Here is a 16,401-nt window from a genome sequence, read left to right as displayed (position 1 = left end):
TATAGCCAAAATCACAGCACAGTCATTTTCTTTAACCTATGTGTATGGTGATTTTGTCAGACCACGTCACCGTTTTAAAATCAGGATTTGCCGGTTAACATATAGTCTGAATTGGGCCGTGTTTCAGTCACTATTTAATACTTGTTGCGTTATCTGACAACAGAAACAAAAACATAAATAACGGCTTTATTGGGAATCCGGCTGTATTAAATTACTGTGTTTTTGAGCACAGTAAAGTAAGAGAAGAAGCAAACAGATAAAGGTCTGAAACCGACTAACACTAGGCAGAATGCAAATATGCTGCGATGATGTAATGAATATGCTAATTAGTGCATTATCTCGTCCAGCGACATTTAGCGACTTTTCTTGCAGACTTTAGCTACTTTCCATTCAAAGTAGATGTTTAAAATTGTTCCACAACAGTTTTTAACTCAAACGTCAATTTCACACATTGACTGTACACAGCTATATACTAGGTTTTCACCTAATCTTATTTAACAAACATTTTGTGGTAAAACAATGTAATATAATAAAAAACATGAAAATCACAGAAGCAGAAAAAAAACTGTAACAAGAGGGGGCCCATGTGTGGGAGGCTGTATGCATATATGCAGGTTATGTGCCTGTGAGTCTGTGTGCACCTGGAAAGCACTTGACAGATGGTAACTTCAGCTCTAGCTGAATGTTGCTTCTTTTTTCTGAGTGTTAACCATCTTTCAAAAATTTGAAAGTGTTTTGGTCAGCATTTTGATCAAGGTAGACTCTTTCAACCTCCTTGATTGTTTGCTGTGAATCTCTAGAGTATGTTCCTCCTGCGCCCATCATTTCTCTTTGTTTAATTCTGGCGAGCCAGGGGAGATCAGAGCTGTGACTCTCTCTGCTGCCTTTTCTGTTCTTTTTTTGTTTGCCGTAAGGTCACAGAGTAGTGCATCTAAAATCATTATCAGCCAAATTATATCAGTAAAGTCTCAACTTGTAGCATAGATTTGGTACTTAATAGGAGAAAGGTAAAGATAATGTATGGGGAAAATATCTTTCTGGATTCACAATAAACTAAAGTATTCTTCTCCATCAGCCAAAGAGGAAAAAACACAAGTCAACCATATAGTTTGTTAGACAATTAGTTTATACTGTCATTGTATAATAGAATGCATCAAGCTTATTGTTTTCCAATAACTAAACAAAGATTAGTTGATGAGACAGAATCTTTTGATACTGACTTAAACTAGGAAACGTTCTGTCACCAGAGGCTGAAAAAGGCTGAGGTGAAAGTCCTTCCCTCCAAAGTGTTCGAGCACCCTCTGACTGCAGAGTTAGATCAGGCCTAAACAACACGAACAATAACAACACAGATGCCAAAGAGTCATGAAGTGTTTAAGCCTCAGTATTACTGTATATTCTTCAAATGTTTTTTACCTACCTATTTATACCTATAAATAAAACCGACCCTTCAGTACTGTTTAATTTGTCTCAAATCAAATGTCATGGTAATAGAAAAGTTGGATTTACAACAAATGTAGTTTGTCAGCGAGGAATATCAACACCTATGCTGACCAGATGTTTCAGATTTCTGACTTTAGGATAAGACTGGGCCCTTTGTTAAATGTTGGTGCATTTAAACAATTTCACAAGTTCACTGGTTAATAGTCAGAGCTGACACTCACACTAGTGTTGAATTGTTATTGTAGTTCCCTGAGAAATTGTCCTTCTAAATTTAGCATGTACTCTCTGCAGCAGATGTTCATGCCCTTTTTGATGATGGGTAATAATCCTTAATATTATTGCTGTTTGAAATTAAATGAGGCTTTAATGCACTCTGATTCCATCTTACAGCACTCATTAATTGTTCTTTGAAAGTTCATGAATGATTTTTTTTTTGTTTTCTTTTTTATTTTTAAGTTTTGTAAAGATAAACTGTAACTTTTAAGAATGAAATGGAGGTCTTTAATTCTGTGACAGTCTGCTTGGATTGGAAATGTCATTGTGAAGGAAAATCACAGATAGACAAAAGTACACAAATACAGTATTTGAGAGTATAATTTTCCTGCCAAACCCTTCGTCATTTGTGACCTTGCTTGTTACTAACACTTTAATGCTAAAGTTTATTTTGGATCTTTATTGTGTGAATCTGTTTTATTCCTGTTTAGCAACAATGTGCCCTCACTCCTTCATGTCCTCCCCATCACAGGTGCTGCTCACTCGGTAATATCATTAAAGGTGTAGTGCAATGCATTTGAATCCATGTCACTAATCATCTTCTATCGCCTTTTTCTTTCCAGATGGTAACAAGAACAAAGAAAATATTTGTCGGAGGCTTGTCAGCCAATACAGTAGTGGAAGATGTGAAGCAGTATTTTGAACAGTTTGGGAAGGTAAGACTGTTTAATATTATTACCCTGCATAGTGTGGTCACAATAACAAGGATTTCTCTTTGATACCATTTCATGCTGTGTTCTTTGATTTTAGGTTATTTCAACAAAAGAAATTCTATCGTATCGTCATTAAGATAATGCAAAAGATGTTAATTTGATCATTTGATTAATTAAAGCCTCAATCCAGAATCGGTGTACAGCACCCCCTGTCACTCCAGTAGTTTCACTGCGGTTTAGACCTCATGGCCTGCTCTCCAGCAGTAACCTTCACGAATTTGAGCCTTAAAGAAGCCAGTAGCTCCAGGCTCCATTCCCTTTCCATTGAAATAAAATACAACTTAGTATTGGAATCGAAGTTAGGGTTCTGATATTGTGACAACATTATTCCAGTGTGTTCTGAAAGGAAAACACGCCCACTTCATTCATATTCAGCTGTTTATTCCTGTTTGGTGCAGCAGTTTCTGCATGCTGTTGTTCTCATTACCAATATCCCCACGAGTGAGGTATATATGCACACATGCTTACTACACACTTACACCCCCCTCAACCCCCCTCACACACAAACACACACACACACACACACACACACACACACACACACACACACACACACACACACACACACACACACACACAGACTCTCAAGCATGTGCACATGCACATGGGCATGTGCACATGCTCATGGGCATGTGCATACACAAACAGGCTTTGATACAGTGGCAGCCTTTCACAGATAATTTCCCCATACCGAGCGGAGATCCATTTCCCTCATGTCATATTCCACATCATTCAAGGTCACCTTCAGCTGATACAGTTCCTGTAACATCAGCACTTGACCTTGAGTTTAAACAATTTCACTGAGGATGGATTTTTCATAGGCACATAATGTACCATCTCTTGAAGGAGACAAAAGAGCTGTTATAAATTAATAGAAACTGTATTTTTTTTTTGTTTTTTTTTTGACAAATTGCAACCAGCATTCCCCTATAAAATCCAGTGTAATTTTCTTGCCTGAAAGCGTACAAGGTGAAGGACTTTGTTTTGCTCTTTTTCTGTGGAAGTGGAATGAAAGACCTCACCATGGCCTGGTCTGCTGTTCCAAATAAAGATGACTTATTTGCACAAAAGAATGCATCAAGCAAATATTCAGCACGACTTCGCAATCAATTGATCTGAGAAAAGGCTTGAAATGATTTTCGACTTGATTGAATGACATAATTGACTTGATTATACAAAGTTTTTTCCTCCTTGAGGAATCCTCAAATGCTTAGGAGGAAACAAACAAATCAGACTGATTGAGCAAGATCTTGTACATGTTTCTGTGTGTGCTTTTATAGCCTACTTGTGCATGCTTGGATGTGTCTGCCGTACAGCTCTCGCCATGCGTGAGTGTGTCAGCGATTAAGTGTATTTATGTGGGTGCATGATGAGGGGTGTGTGTGTGTGTGTGTGTGTGTGTGTGTGTGTGTGTGTTGGTGAGTGAATGAGTAGGTTTGAGTGTCTTCAAATAAAAAGAAATCAGAGTAGATATTGTGGGCTATGGCAGACAAGATACAAAGCAAAAAAGAGGTATGGTTCTCTCTCTTTTTTATGTTTGTCCTTCATTCCTGCTTTACACATTCCAGGATTTATTAAATAACCTGCCTGTCAGTGCAACCTACCATTATCGCCACATACACACCACTCTGAGGACTTATCCACAGAAGGGAAAACCAATTAATAAAGTTTCCCCTCCATAGAATCTTGGTAGCAGTATGTGTGTCAGTCATCAGTCAGTCTGTCTTTCTGTCTGTCTGTCTGCCTGCCTATGTGCAAGTCAAGGGGGACATTAGCCAGCATGGCGGTAGTCATTTATATTTCTGTAAAGTATGTTTTGAAGCAGTTATCAATCATCACACAAATACAGCTTAAGGCACCAGCAAATGTTCTTCCTCACTTGGAACAAACCAATTCACTGATATTATTTAGCAATGTCTGTGTGTGTGTGTGCGTGTGTGCGTGCGTGCGTGCTAGGCAGCCTAGGCCAATTAGCCGGATGTGGTCTGCAGAGATGGTGGTGGTTGGGAGGCAGTGGAGGGGAAACAGCTGGTGTGGCCACAATTGGGTCACAGGTTCTGTCTGTAACCTCCACACCTCCCCTCCCTTTCGATCTCAGCCCCTCCCTTCTGTCTCCATTCTGTCAGGGGGAGAGGTGGCATTTGTTATGGGGAGAAGCTCTCATACACATCAGTCTCACTGCCACTCTCCCAGTGTCACCATTAGGAAAGAGCACATGCCCGAGCTTGGCACAACTTCAGAGGAGCTGCTCCACAGTCAGAGCCACTTTTTTGTCCCCTACAGTACACGTTTAAGGTGTGCATTTGAAGTGATTGTGACAGTCATTTGAATAGAACTGAAGTGTGGTTGTGTTTGACTGATTCTAATGTACCTCAGATGGATCCCATTATCTGCCTAATGGTAGCCACATCCTGCCTTCCATTTTTTTTTCTCAGGCAGCGCACTGCACCTAAGCCCTGCAAACCAGATGAGACAATCTTATCAGCACTGCCTGGCCTCCCTTTATATTCAAGGACTCTTCACTGGAGGCTGCTGCTATTTCTGTCTTGCAATAAAGTCAATTAATCAGTGTGGTGTTTGTGCTGTTATGTCCTATTGTGCAGACTTATAAATTCTAAGGAAAGACCATGTTAGCCTACAGAGATCACATTTTTGTTTTTTCCTCATATGTAGGCCTCACTAGTTAACATGTTTGCAATATGCACAGTCATTTATAAACATTTAAATGCATTTACCTTCTTGCCTTTGGCTTTGTCTGTGGTTTGCATAACAAGCAGAAACAATCCAAAATATCGGCCTACAGAGGTGACCGCACTGAAAAGACTTTATAGTATGCATAAAGTCTTTTATAATTTTTAGGGCTGCAACTAAGCATTATTTTCATTATCGATTAATCTGCTGATTATTATTTAGATTAATTGATTAATCGTTTTGTCTCTAAAATGACAGTGAGATGAAGCATCAAATCCTCATGTATGAGAAGCTAGAAAATGCAAATATTTGACAGTTGTGCTTAAAAAATTGCTAAAATGATTATTCGGTAATCAAAATAGTTGTGGATTAATTTTGTGGATTAATTTTCAGTCGATTGACTCATTGATAAATTGACTAATCGTTGCAGAAATTTTTATATACTTGGACTTCTTTAGACACTTTTCTTGGCCATAGGTCAGTGGCAGCTAAAGAGCAGCAGAGTTGTTTTTTGGAATTCAGTGTCTTGTAAAGTATTACTTTTCTTCAAGTTTGAGGATCTATAAACCTTCAAAACAATTCAGTATAGAGACTTAAATAATACATTTTTCATACCAGATAAAGGTTCGATAAGGTAAAGCGACTTCTTTTCAGCAGGCCACAGCAGTGTTTTTTTTTTTTCTTTTCTTTGTATGTTGGTATAAAATGCCCTTTTACTTTCCAATAAATCAAACACCTGTTAACAAAACACATACCCCCCCCAAAATGTTCCACTGAGGCAAGGACTTGATTAAAGATGGGAGTATGTGTGATGACACCTTTAAAGATTTGGATGTGATGAACCAGCAGAGCCCTGCCCAGGCATGAGAGGAGCTCTCCCCACAATTAAAGGCATAATTAGCTGGGGTGGCTAATGCTTCCTCATTGGTTTATTGTAATCGGCTTTGAGTGCATCTCATAGTGCCCTTATTTGGCTAAGCTGAAACATCTCCTGCTCACTGACTCAGTTTCTGCACTCCTGTCTATTTGCTTGGCTTTGCTGTGCAAGCTTGAAGCTGACTTTTAGTCTCATCAGAGCTACTTGCTTCCATGTCACTGGGCTGCCACAATCGTCCCTTTATGTCCAGGCTGTCCTGGTTCTCATGCTCCACTGGTCTACAGCCAGATCCTAGAGGCGGAGCTGAGTGGGAGGAGGAGGAGGAGGAGGAGCTTAACTAGTTCACTGCCACTGGGCTCAGGAGGGATGAAGGTAGACACACAAAGGTCACTACTGAGTCCTAAGATGAGACAATGGTCTTATAGTGGATAAAACGGTCAGTCAAGGGACGTGACTGTAAGAGTGACGACACCTGTTGGAGGACACTGGAAAGATGAGGGAGAGTGTCCTGTCCTAGCCTAAAGCAGCTGTAGACTGTTTCTGTAATATTTCACCTCTGGCCAGGGAAGTGTCTGCATACTTCTCTCATCCTTTCACTGAAAGGAAGCAGATGAGGGGAAGAAGTGAAATCATGAAAGCGTCAGAAAAAGATTCCTTTGTTAGGACCGGAAATTTGTTCTGGGGCTCTGGTAATCTAATACCACAGCTGACCTTTTGCGTGCCTTTAGATTTTGTAAATGGCAGAAAAATAACTCTGTGTGACCATCTCTAAAGATTTTATGAATTCATTTTGCATACCTGCCCAAGTACGTAGGCCTCTAACAGCACTAGAGGTTTTTAGGCATTCCAATTAATAAAAAGCAACACTCGTGCCAATTATCAAAATCACTGGCATATATTGTTGTAAAAATGTTTTATTTGATTAAAGCAGATTAAAGTGTATAGTTAAGTATCAGTGAAATAATGTAGTGTAGTGTAATTCTTCTCAGAATTATGCCTTTTTACATCATTCTAATGTTGTAAAGTTGCATTGTCTCATTAGAAACTTGGACTTGAGCTACTTTTAATATCAGTCTTTAAAAGGTGAATCTGAATCACTGCAGAGATTACAAATCACCAACAATCATTGATGTGACATTTATATCATTGTTCTTGTGTTATCTGTCTGATTGCAGAATTTAAATTTTACCTTGGCTGAAAACGCAATTAAGCTTTTACAGTGACAACACATCCGCAGGGCTTTAACTGGAATCTGTGAAGTTGGACATTAAATGCATTTTGGACTTTTATTAAAAGTTGTGACGTGTTCACTGTCTGAAATAGTAATCATGCATTATTAATACAGACAAAAATAAACTTTATATGAATGAAAAGAACCTAATCAAAAGGCTGCAGTCCTTCATTCCACTCCTTCCGCAAGTGCAGGTGCACATTTGCATGCCATTTAAATGGTAGCTCACAGTGACCACTAGTACTCCAATGTCTCGGTGTCCGTCATCTGCTGACATTCTTTGATTGTTTCCTCTCTGCTGCTACTACCCCAATCAGTTGAGGATATAGTCTGGTTCCAGTGATTATAAGGAGTGATCAGAGCAGCACTGATGGAGCATGTGCCTTACAGAGATTTAGCCAGAGGCTTCAATCTCATTGCAGTCACTTGTAGTTAGTGACTGAGACCAGCCGTGAGAAGGGCAGAGCAATATAAATGAATTGGCTATGAATGTGGATATGGCCTCGGTGCTGCAGGGACACACAGGGGAACAGGCCAGTTAGACAAACTATTTCATATCCCCCTTGACCTTTATTTGCCCAGTGGCCCAGCAACATTCCCAATAGAGTACCTTTTAAATGGCTGCTGAAGAATTGAGCTATAGTATACACATAATTTTTTGTGTGCATGTCTGTCTTTGTATGAGACAGCGAGCACGTGTGTTAATGCAAGTTTCTTTACTGCAGGTTATTGAATTTTTACTTAAAGGATTAGACTGTTAACAAAAAATCCAATTGATCTGTTACTATTGCTGATCCTTAGAAATACCTATCCGACGGTCTCCTCCAACATTTGCTATGTGCTATGCAGTGTAGGTGGCACAAAGGGAGCTTTGGATCAGGGGAGAATGACACCTTTCTGTAGGTCTGTAGTCTCATCTCCCAGCTGTCCGTCCTGAAATGGCTCCCTCGGGATAAGCCGGGATTGGCTTGATTGTGTTATCGGCGACCGATCGGGTCATTGAATGATGGAATTTTGAGCCCCTGTTCTGCTTAAAGAATGAAATGTTTAAAGAAGATTGACTGTGATTGGATCAGATCCAGCACCTGCTCAAAGGGGTCAATCAGGTGAAGGCAGGAGGCAGCAATCTCTGCTGTGCTATTGTGACACGAATAAACGGGGGAATTAATGTGTTTGTTGGGGTAGGGTGTTGGTGGAGGGATGGTAGTGGGGGGGTGGGTAGAGATGCCATTCAACAGGGAGGCGGTTGAAAAATGTCATCAGAGGAAGTGTCATGAGTAATTTGCTGCAGTCTCGCCATCAGACCGGTGTGGAGGTGGACGCCTCCACCTCAATGTCTCCACCTCAGCCTTGCAAACTGCAGTCTAGTCCTTAGTGAATTCTACGTGGGAAAACACTTCCAAGATTCAAAGAAGAGTTTATTTCCCAGATAGATGGGAAATATGTATTGATATATGCTGTATGTGTGTTCTGAAGATTGGCAGGGAATAAAGGGTTTGAAGGATAGGAGCCTGGTAGAACATTAATGCACGAGAGATCCAAGGGATTTTTTGAGAAAATGACAATTTACATTTTAGCAAGTTTTGTGGTAGTACAAACCAAGTGTTAAATAGTTCTGGGGTTTTGATGCAAAATTGGCTCAAATTATGAAAATAGTTCTGAAATTGTGTGAGTATGAAAATACGGAAGCAAACGTGCAAACATATACACACATATACAGTCTGTGTGTGTGTGTGTCTATATATACACATATATACACAATATACTTTATATTTTGTCTCAATTATAGATAGATAGATTTAGATAGTGATTTCTTTTCTGTGACACCATTTCGTTGATTTTAACTAGTTTAACTAGTAGACTGTTAGAGACAAGCGTATTTGAATTGAGGTCCACAGAAGCCAGTGCCAGCCTGATTGACAGACCTTGTGTCTTTGCATGCCATAGCCAAATGAGAAGCAAAATTAAAGTGTCAAATTTCAGCCCCCATCTGATAGGCTTTGGAAGAGGATGCAAAACTGCTTTTCAAGCCAGATAACCCTTTTCGTCCTCATCAGACATTTTTCTTAACAGAGGGTTATCACTGCTCCACATCCCCTGACTGTAGGGCTCTGGGAAACCAGTGATCATGAAACATGACTCAACAACACCTAGAAAATAGGCAGTTGACACAGCACAGCTCAAATGATGACCTTGCACAATGCTTACTGTACATCTGAGCTAATACACACACAGCTTTATAGATCTGGAGACATTTGCTAAAGTATTTATGTGGCCCTCTATGGATTTATCCCACTTGCCTAAACAGCAAGGTGATGACAATAGAAATGCTGGAGTTTTAACTGCAGCTCTGATACTTTATTCACATTTTAGAGCTATAGAGTAAACAGAAAAGAACAGTTTAATGTGCCAGTAGATGGAACATTGTGATAGTCTTCGCCATCTCCAGTAGTGGATCTGGCAAAATAAATCCATACACTTATCTAGAAAAAAGCAGTATAAAAAAACAAAAAACAAGAGCTTTTCTCGTAACTGCCAATTTGCAGTCTAGATAAGCAAGAAAAAGATATATGGCTGAATGTTAGTTTCAGAATAAGTTCTTTCCATGGCCTCCTATGCAGCAGCAGTCAGATTTTATAATATCCTTGACTTTGCTGGGAGTGTTTGCTATGAATGACTGTTATCCTGCAACACTGTCAGCATGTCTTTTTTATATAGCACAATGTGACTTCGGTATAAGTGTTGAAAAGTGACCTCAAGTAGCCCACTGCCTGTGCTTCTTCAGCCACCTACTGCAGTGTGACCACGTCCACAGGCAGCTCCAGCTCATGCCGTGAGTGCCTCCCACACATCGCATAGCCTTCTTGAAATCACCGGGTAAATGTTGTTGCATGGAAATGTACACAATGTTCTGTGGTTTGATGTGAAGGGCTAATGAAGTCTCCAAGGTTTCGCTTATCTGAAACACTTACTGCTTACTCCTGTGTGCCTATGAGTGTCTAGATATCCTCAGGTCTGTTAAAAGTATTAGATTATCTAGATCTAATGTCTAAAGTCATCCACTATCTTAAATACACTTGTTAGAAATTGCTTGTTAGGTTTCATTTCTTTACAACTGTGAAATCCAACATTGGTAGTGACAGTTTTCATTAAATCCTGTAATATTTAGCTGGAGCAGAGTAAGAAGGCCAAACAAAATGGGGTAATTCCGACAAAAAATTTAGTTTCAGCAAACTATGTGAATGCAAAGGTTACATCTTTGTTTCCATCGTGTTATAGTGTCTTATGTCTTGTACAGCTCTTTTTCAGAAACATTGTTGACAGTTGATTTATGTTTTATTCTAATTTTTTTTTTTGGCACTTTTTTGCAGCATGTACTTCTTTATTGTTGTTATAATGAGAGGAGTCCTCCGCCATGCTTCTGCTCTGTGAGGCTATACTTAGGAACAGCAGTTATGTTTACATACAACTGAACTGCAACAGCAAATATGTTTTGTAAGAAATGTAATCGCTACCTGGATTAGGTTCAGAGGCAATGGAATTTTTAAATGAACGAAGCGTTACATTTATTAATGGCACCAGAGTCACCCGATGGTGATTGAGGTGGATGGTGGGTATATAATGAAGCACATGAATCTCACACCAGCCTAACCACAGTCCCGTCTGTGGTTAGGTTTTGGCAACAAAGCACTTTGGGTAAGATTAGGGAAAGATCTGTTTAATAACATTTTTGTTAAATGTTAATAAACAGTTTTACAGACTTTTTCTTTATTAAACCAGACCATGATCTTTCCTTAATCAAGTGATGTGAGTGCCTAAACATAACCTACAAAATGTATTTGCTGTGCCAGTTCATTTGTATTTAAACGTAATTTCTAGGAGACAGGGTTTGGATCAGAGATGCTTTAAACTAAATGCTAACGTCAGCATTTTAACATATCCAAAATGACAACATGCCGTTGGGAACAAATTGAAATTATGACCTCTTGGTGCTACATTAATAGTCAGGGGATAACAAAAGTCATTAGGGTTCATCGTCTGGAAAACATCAATGCCTGTACAAAATTTTGGCCATCCCTAGAACTAAGTGTTAAAATGACTGACATGTTGCTTTCTAAAAACGCCATAAAGATGGCACAAGTGTTGTGTTATCATGTACAGCTGCATTTAGAGCAACTCATCTATGGTTTTGTTAGGGACAGAGGTCAGTGCACAAGAGTATACACAAATTGGGTGTCTATCAATTACTATATTTATATTTCCAAACACACATATCGTAAAATTACATCTCATCTATTGTACTTCACAGGCATCGGAAGTACATGCGCACTGTTTAAATAGCATTGCAAGTAACAGTTACTCTGATGTAAATTGACCACTGATTATATGCCTCACATTATTGGTCAGAGTTTAAAATGAGTCCACTTATCCACCTATTTGAATGTGTGTTTAGTTAATAGAGCTAATCAGAGCATTCATTTGATTCTCAGGCACTGGAAACAACCAAAGAGACAGAAGGTGGCTTAAACATCATGCAATGCAATTAAGAATTCTAAATCAAACTTAAACTTTTGGTTGAAAGCATTTTGTTATTGTAGAGTGTTTTGTTTAGGAAGGCTCTTTTAGAAAAAACTTTGTTTTGGCCTTTAAAGGTCAGGACACCTGCTTGAGCAACTACACCCATGATACAAATATTGCCAATAGCAAAGATCCTGAGGCCATTTTATGGGCAACATCAACATCCTCAACCAAAATCAAAGCATTGCGGTGGACTTCTGGGGCATATTTGTAGACTAGCAAAAGCCGGATGTAATTGCAAAATTTTGGGTGAGGCATACAATGTGTGACATGCCCTTTTAGGATTTTTTTGTTTGTTTTTTTAACAACAGCAACCACTTCTGTTTAAGCTGCATCAAGCAGCAGAATTTGATGCTGATTTTTACTTGCAGTTGGTTATTTGTATCAAGCAAAACATTCTTCTGTTTCGGCATCAGAACCAATATGAAAATCTTGCCTTACATACTGTATAGGCAATATGTTGGGCTGAATTTTGGTCTATTCTGATCATAAACTGTACAAACAGTGACCAGCCAGTTTTGAATGAGTAAAGTAGTATTAAAGCAATAGTTCTCTAGATGGTTAGTTCCAAGGCCTTCCTGTGGTTTTTGAAGGAAGCATTTTAAAAGAAATAGGTCAATCAACTCACAGTTAACTTACAGTGTTTTTTTAGGTATCTATCTGGTGCAAAAAAAAAATGAACAAATTTGTTTGACAGCGTAATGCCGAGATTTATGTTAATTGTCATCTGCATTTGAGGTGAAGTGGTCTGTGCTCAGCTCCTTACACAATCAGCACATGCATTCATTCTTCAGGCTTCAGTTTTTTACATATCTGAGACATTTGACATTTGAGACATTTTTCTGGTTAAAACAGAAAGCACTTACTTTGGGTTGAGGTTAAGGTCGGGATTAGAGTGATGCACCTTGAAGTTTTGTTTTATATTTAGGCAGATTTATAAAACAATGCATTTCCCTATATGCTGTTAGCGCTGCATGAGTGTCTGTACCTCTGTGTCTACATAGCAGTCATTATGTTTTCCTTTGCTCTAGTGACCCCTATGTTTGATATACTGAGATGTCTTTGCCTTCTTGTGTTTGTGTCTGTGTGCTTTCTAAACAGTGCACTTACTCCTTAGAACGGAATAATGTAGTGAGTGGGTGGACGTGCATACGATGCTAGAGAGTGACAGCAGATCCCTATCTTAGCTGCCATGCCATGAATAATCTTTAGCTTATTTTCTGAAGTGGTATCTCAGTGTTCTGGTCGAATTGTCTAAAAGCTAAATAAGTCTGCTTGATTGAACTAATGGCACAGAGCCAAGATCTGGCACCAAGTCTTGTCTCTCAGCATAATCTTTTGGTCACGGACACATTGACCAGACTCATACACATACACAGACACACAGACACACACACAAACACGCACAGACACATATACAACAAAGCTCCCTCCAAAGCCACTTCCTGATCAGGAAACTTTGAACCCAACATGTGGCCCATAAGTCCTATCCACATGTAATTAGGTTTGACGGTTAGTTGAGCAGAAGCATGGATTTTATCCTTCTCTCCATCTTGCCTCCTGGAGGGTTGCCTTAACTTGTTTTTGATAAGCCCGCTGCCAGCCCAGCATCAGTCTCTCCAGCTGAACACACATTGTTAAAGCTACCAAGGAGCAGGCACCCATTTTAAAGATGAATTACCCACTAAAATAAAATAATGTAGGCTGAAAAGGTGTGTGTCAGTACAAGACTGAATATACATTTCAAATCTGATTGAAAAACTGACCTCTCCGTATATATGACATACCTCTACATAGACTCTCTTTTGAGGTAAATCAGCTCATTTCTCCCTCTAGTGGTTTAGGTCAAAGCAACTGTTTTGGATGTTTTGTATGACAGACAGAAATATGTTAATGTTCCTTCTCACTGACAGTCGGACCAACTGGTGTGAGTATTGTCCTAGCATAAATTGTATTTCATTAAATTCATTGAATTGGTGTGACTAAATTAATGTCGCTTAACATTTTTTGCAACCTTGTCTGTGTCTTTTTTCTTATCTTTTTTTTCAGTTTCTGTTTTTCATCTAGTGGTAGCACAGAGGACAATTGCATGCCCTCAAAAAAATTCGTAGATCATTTGTTTAACTTGGAATCACATCTTTAAACTTTAGCAAGCAACCTATGTCATAGGGTAAAGTGGGTGTTCTGGTTACTGATACTTTTTTGGAGGTGGCTTCAGAATTACATTTGAAACAGGATTGAATTTGATTTGATTGAAATTTTATGTGTAATACGAGGTGAACACAAAATGGACAGGCGTTGTCGAGCTCAAGTGACGGGTTGATTGCATTATATCATCTGCCAACAAGTCTTCCAGCTGCCAACTCGCTGTGTTGAATGTTCGTGTGTAAAACTTACTTTCAATGAAATAAAACTAAGCATGTCGAGACATAGGAGCTACCCATTACAGTTGTGTTTTTTTATTAATCCTGCCCTCAATATTGGTGTTTGCTGGCCATGTGCTAAAATGAATATAATATATTTAATCTTATCATCTTATATACATTAGACTTTGTCTGTGGGCATCAATTGTTTTGTTTCTGACACTCTGAGCAGAGCAGACAGAAAAATACAAGGTGTCATCCTTTAAGTTGGCACATTCATTCAAGTACTTTGTGTATGCATATATTTGAATTGAGTATGCTGTTTCTAGACAAAACAGACTCGGGAAGTAATTGTCATTTTGGCCATCTGCTTGTGCCTTGTCTGCTTTGGCTCAAACCTTGTTTAATGTGGAAATGGTATGTGAATAGAAGTGCTGAAACGATGGTACATCTTAATAGGCACATGGGAGTGTGTCGGCTTTAACTGAAAAGCACAAAATACACACCGAACAAACACTTTCCAAAAGAGACGCACGGTTTTCATTATTTATTGCAGAAAAAAAGGTTAGGCACCTGCGACAGCTGTGATCACAAAGTAAATGAAACAAGTTCTGCAGTCACAGTGCGTTTGTATGGGTATGTAGTGCTGTTATCAGATTTCTTTACTGCCATGGTTTACCCATTTAAAGCATGTAATGATATTTCTTTAAAGATAAATAGCTGGCCCCAATGTATAGTCCAGATGTGGCAGTGTGCCCTGCTTTCCCTGATGTGATGCTGCTACAGCTGTGTGCCTGTCAAGGTTGTGGTGATGCCAGTGAGTGTTTCAACAAACTTAAAATGCCCATGTTTGAGCAGACATGCCTGATCATACCACACTGGAGAGGACCACATTACCTGCACGCACACAGCCTGTGGTGTTATTTACATGCTCCCACGTTATGACCAGTGTTACTGAGACTTGTGACAATCTCTAGATGTAGTTTAATACACCGTGTCTGTGTAGAACCCAACCAGTACACATTGCAAACATTTTTAGAAGGATCCCGCTTATTTTTTTCAATTTAGGTTTAGTTTTTTTTTATTTTACGATTTTATAAATTTCTTGTTTTTTTGACAAAGGATATGCAATGAGAAGGACATTTTACAATTTAAAAACACAGTTGTCAATGCTCTCTTGTGGACAAAGGAGACATGGTTTCCAAATGAACTCAAACATATCTGGCATCCATTACTTATTGATTGCCATATACCGTATGCTGATATGCTATATCTTTAATAGGTTTATATTGGCCAATATATTGACCCTGTGGTTAATTGGTCAGGATCCAATGCACAAACACACTCATGGAATTTGAGCATCTGAAGCTGTTTTACTGTGAATATTAAATGCAGGGATTTGCGCTGTTTCCCAGTTGTCGATATCAATAACAGTACCTTTACCTCGAATTCATCAAGCCAGTTTACCTGAGTTCATGTCTGTTTATATGTCTGTGCCTTATTGCCATCTTTGCCACTCTAACCTTTTGCTTTTACCTCAGGCAATAAGTACCCTTGAAGAATAATCTATATGAACACATGAAAGCACTTTTTTTAGAGAGTGAATGTTTTTTTTCTACAGCATGGGTTTTATGCCATCGTGCAACAAATTTGAATTAGCAGAATGGCACATACATCAGAATTATGTTCTTATATTGGTTTAATGTTTTGCTTTGGCAAAGTGAAAAAAAATGGTTTATTGCAAATTTTCCACCAATGGTGTTCCTCTTTTAATTAGGAATCATTTAACTAAATTACTGCATTGCCATCTGGTTTGAGGATAAAACACATGCAAAAGAGATGCAATCTTCCATTCACATAAAGGAGATAAACTTGTCACTATGAGTGGAGTTTTAGAAGTGTAGCACACGTGACTGACATGAAAAATTCCAGCAAGTTGAGGCTGATTTGATTACCCAAGACAAACAAAAGCTCTCATACACGGTTGTTTGATGTACATAGATCTGATCTCTTAACAATCAATTTCTTCACATGTAGCATTTATTAATGCTCGGTGCTATTAATATGATTTTGTCAGTATATACAAAAAAACTATTTATGTACTCAGAATACTGAGATAGGGCCAGCAATAATTATTACCTGCAGTCTCACTGACACACTCCTCTACTTTCCCTCTCTGGCTGGCGGACTGCCCAGTCATTGGCAGCTTGCACATGCGGCCAAACTGTAAAT

The 16,401-nt window shown here is 38.9% G+C and overlaps 1 protein-coding gene across 7 annotated transcripts in view; it reads left to right on the top strand.

The window, feature by feature from the left end:
• The window catches only part of msi2b (musashi RNA-binding protein 2b), a 229,802-nt gene that overhangs the window by 68,520 nt on the left and 144,881 nt on the right, over positions 1-16,401 (top strand). For all 7 annotated transcript variants that reach the window (XM_040150016.1, XM_040150018.1, XM_040150015.1 and 4 more), the window contains exon 6: positions 2,280-2,372. In XM_040150016.1, the coding sequence (XP_040005950.1) occupies positions 2,280-2,372 (93 nt within the window). The remainder of the gene's footprint in view (positions 1-2,279; positions 2,373-16,401) is intronic.

Source organism: Xiphias gladius, chromosome 17, assembly GCF_016859285.1.
Source record: "Xiphias gladius isolate SHS-SW01 ecotype Sanya breed wild chromosome 17, ASM1685928v1, whole genome shotgun sequence".
Classification (NCBI taxonomy): domain Eukaryota; kingdom Metazoa; phylum Chordata; class Actinopteri; order Istiophoriformes; family Xiphiidae; genus Xiphias; species Xiphias gladius.
Note: the sequence above shows the minus strand (reverse complement) of the source record. Positions and strands in the feature narration are given on the sequence as shown.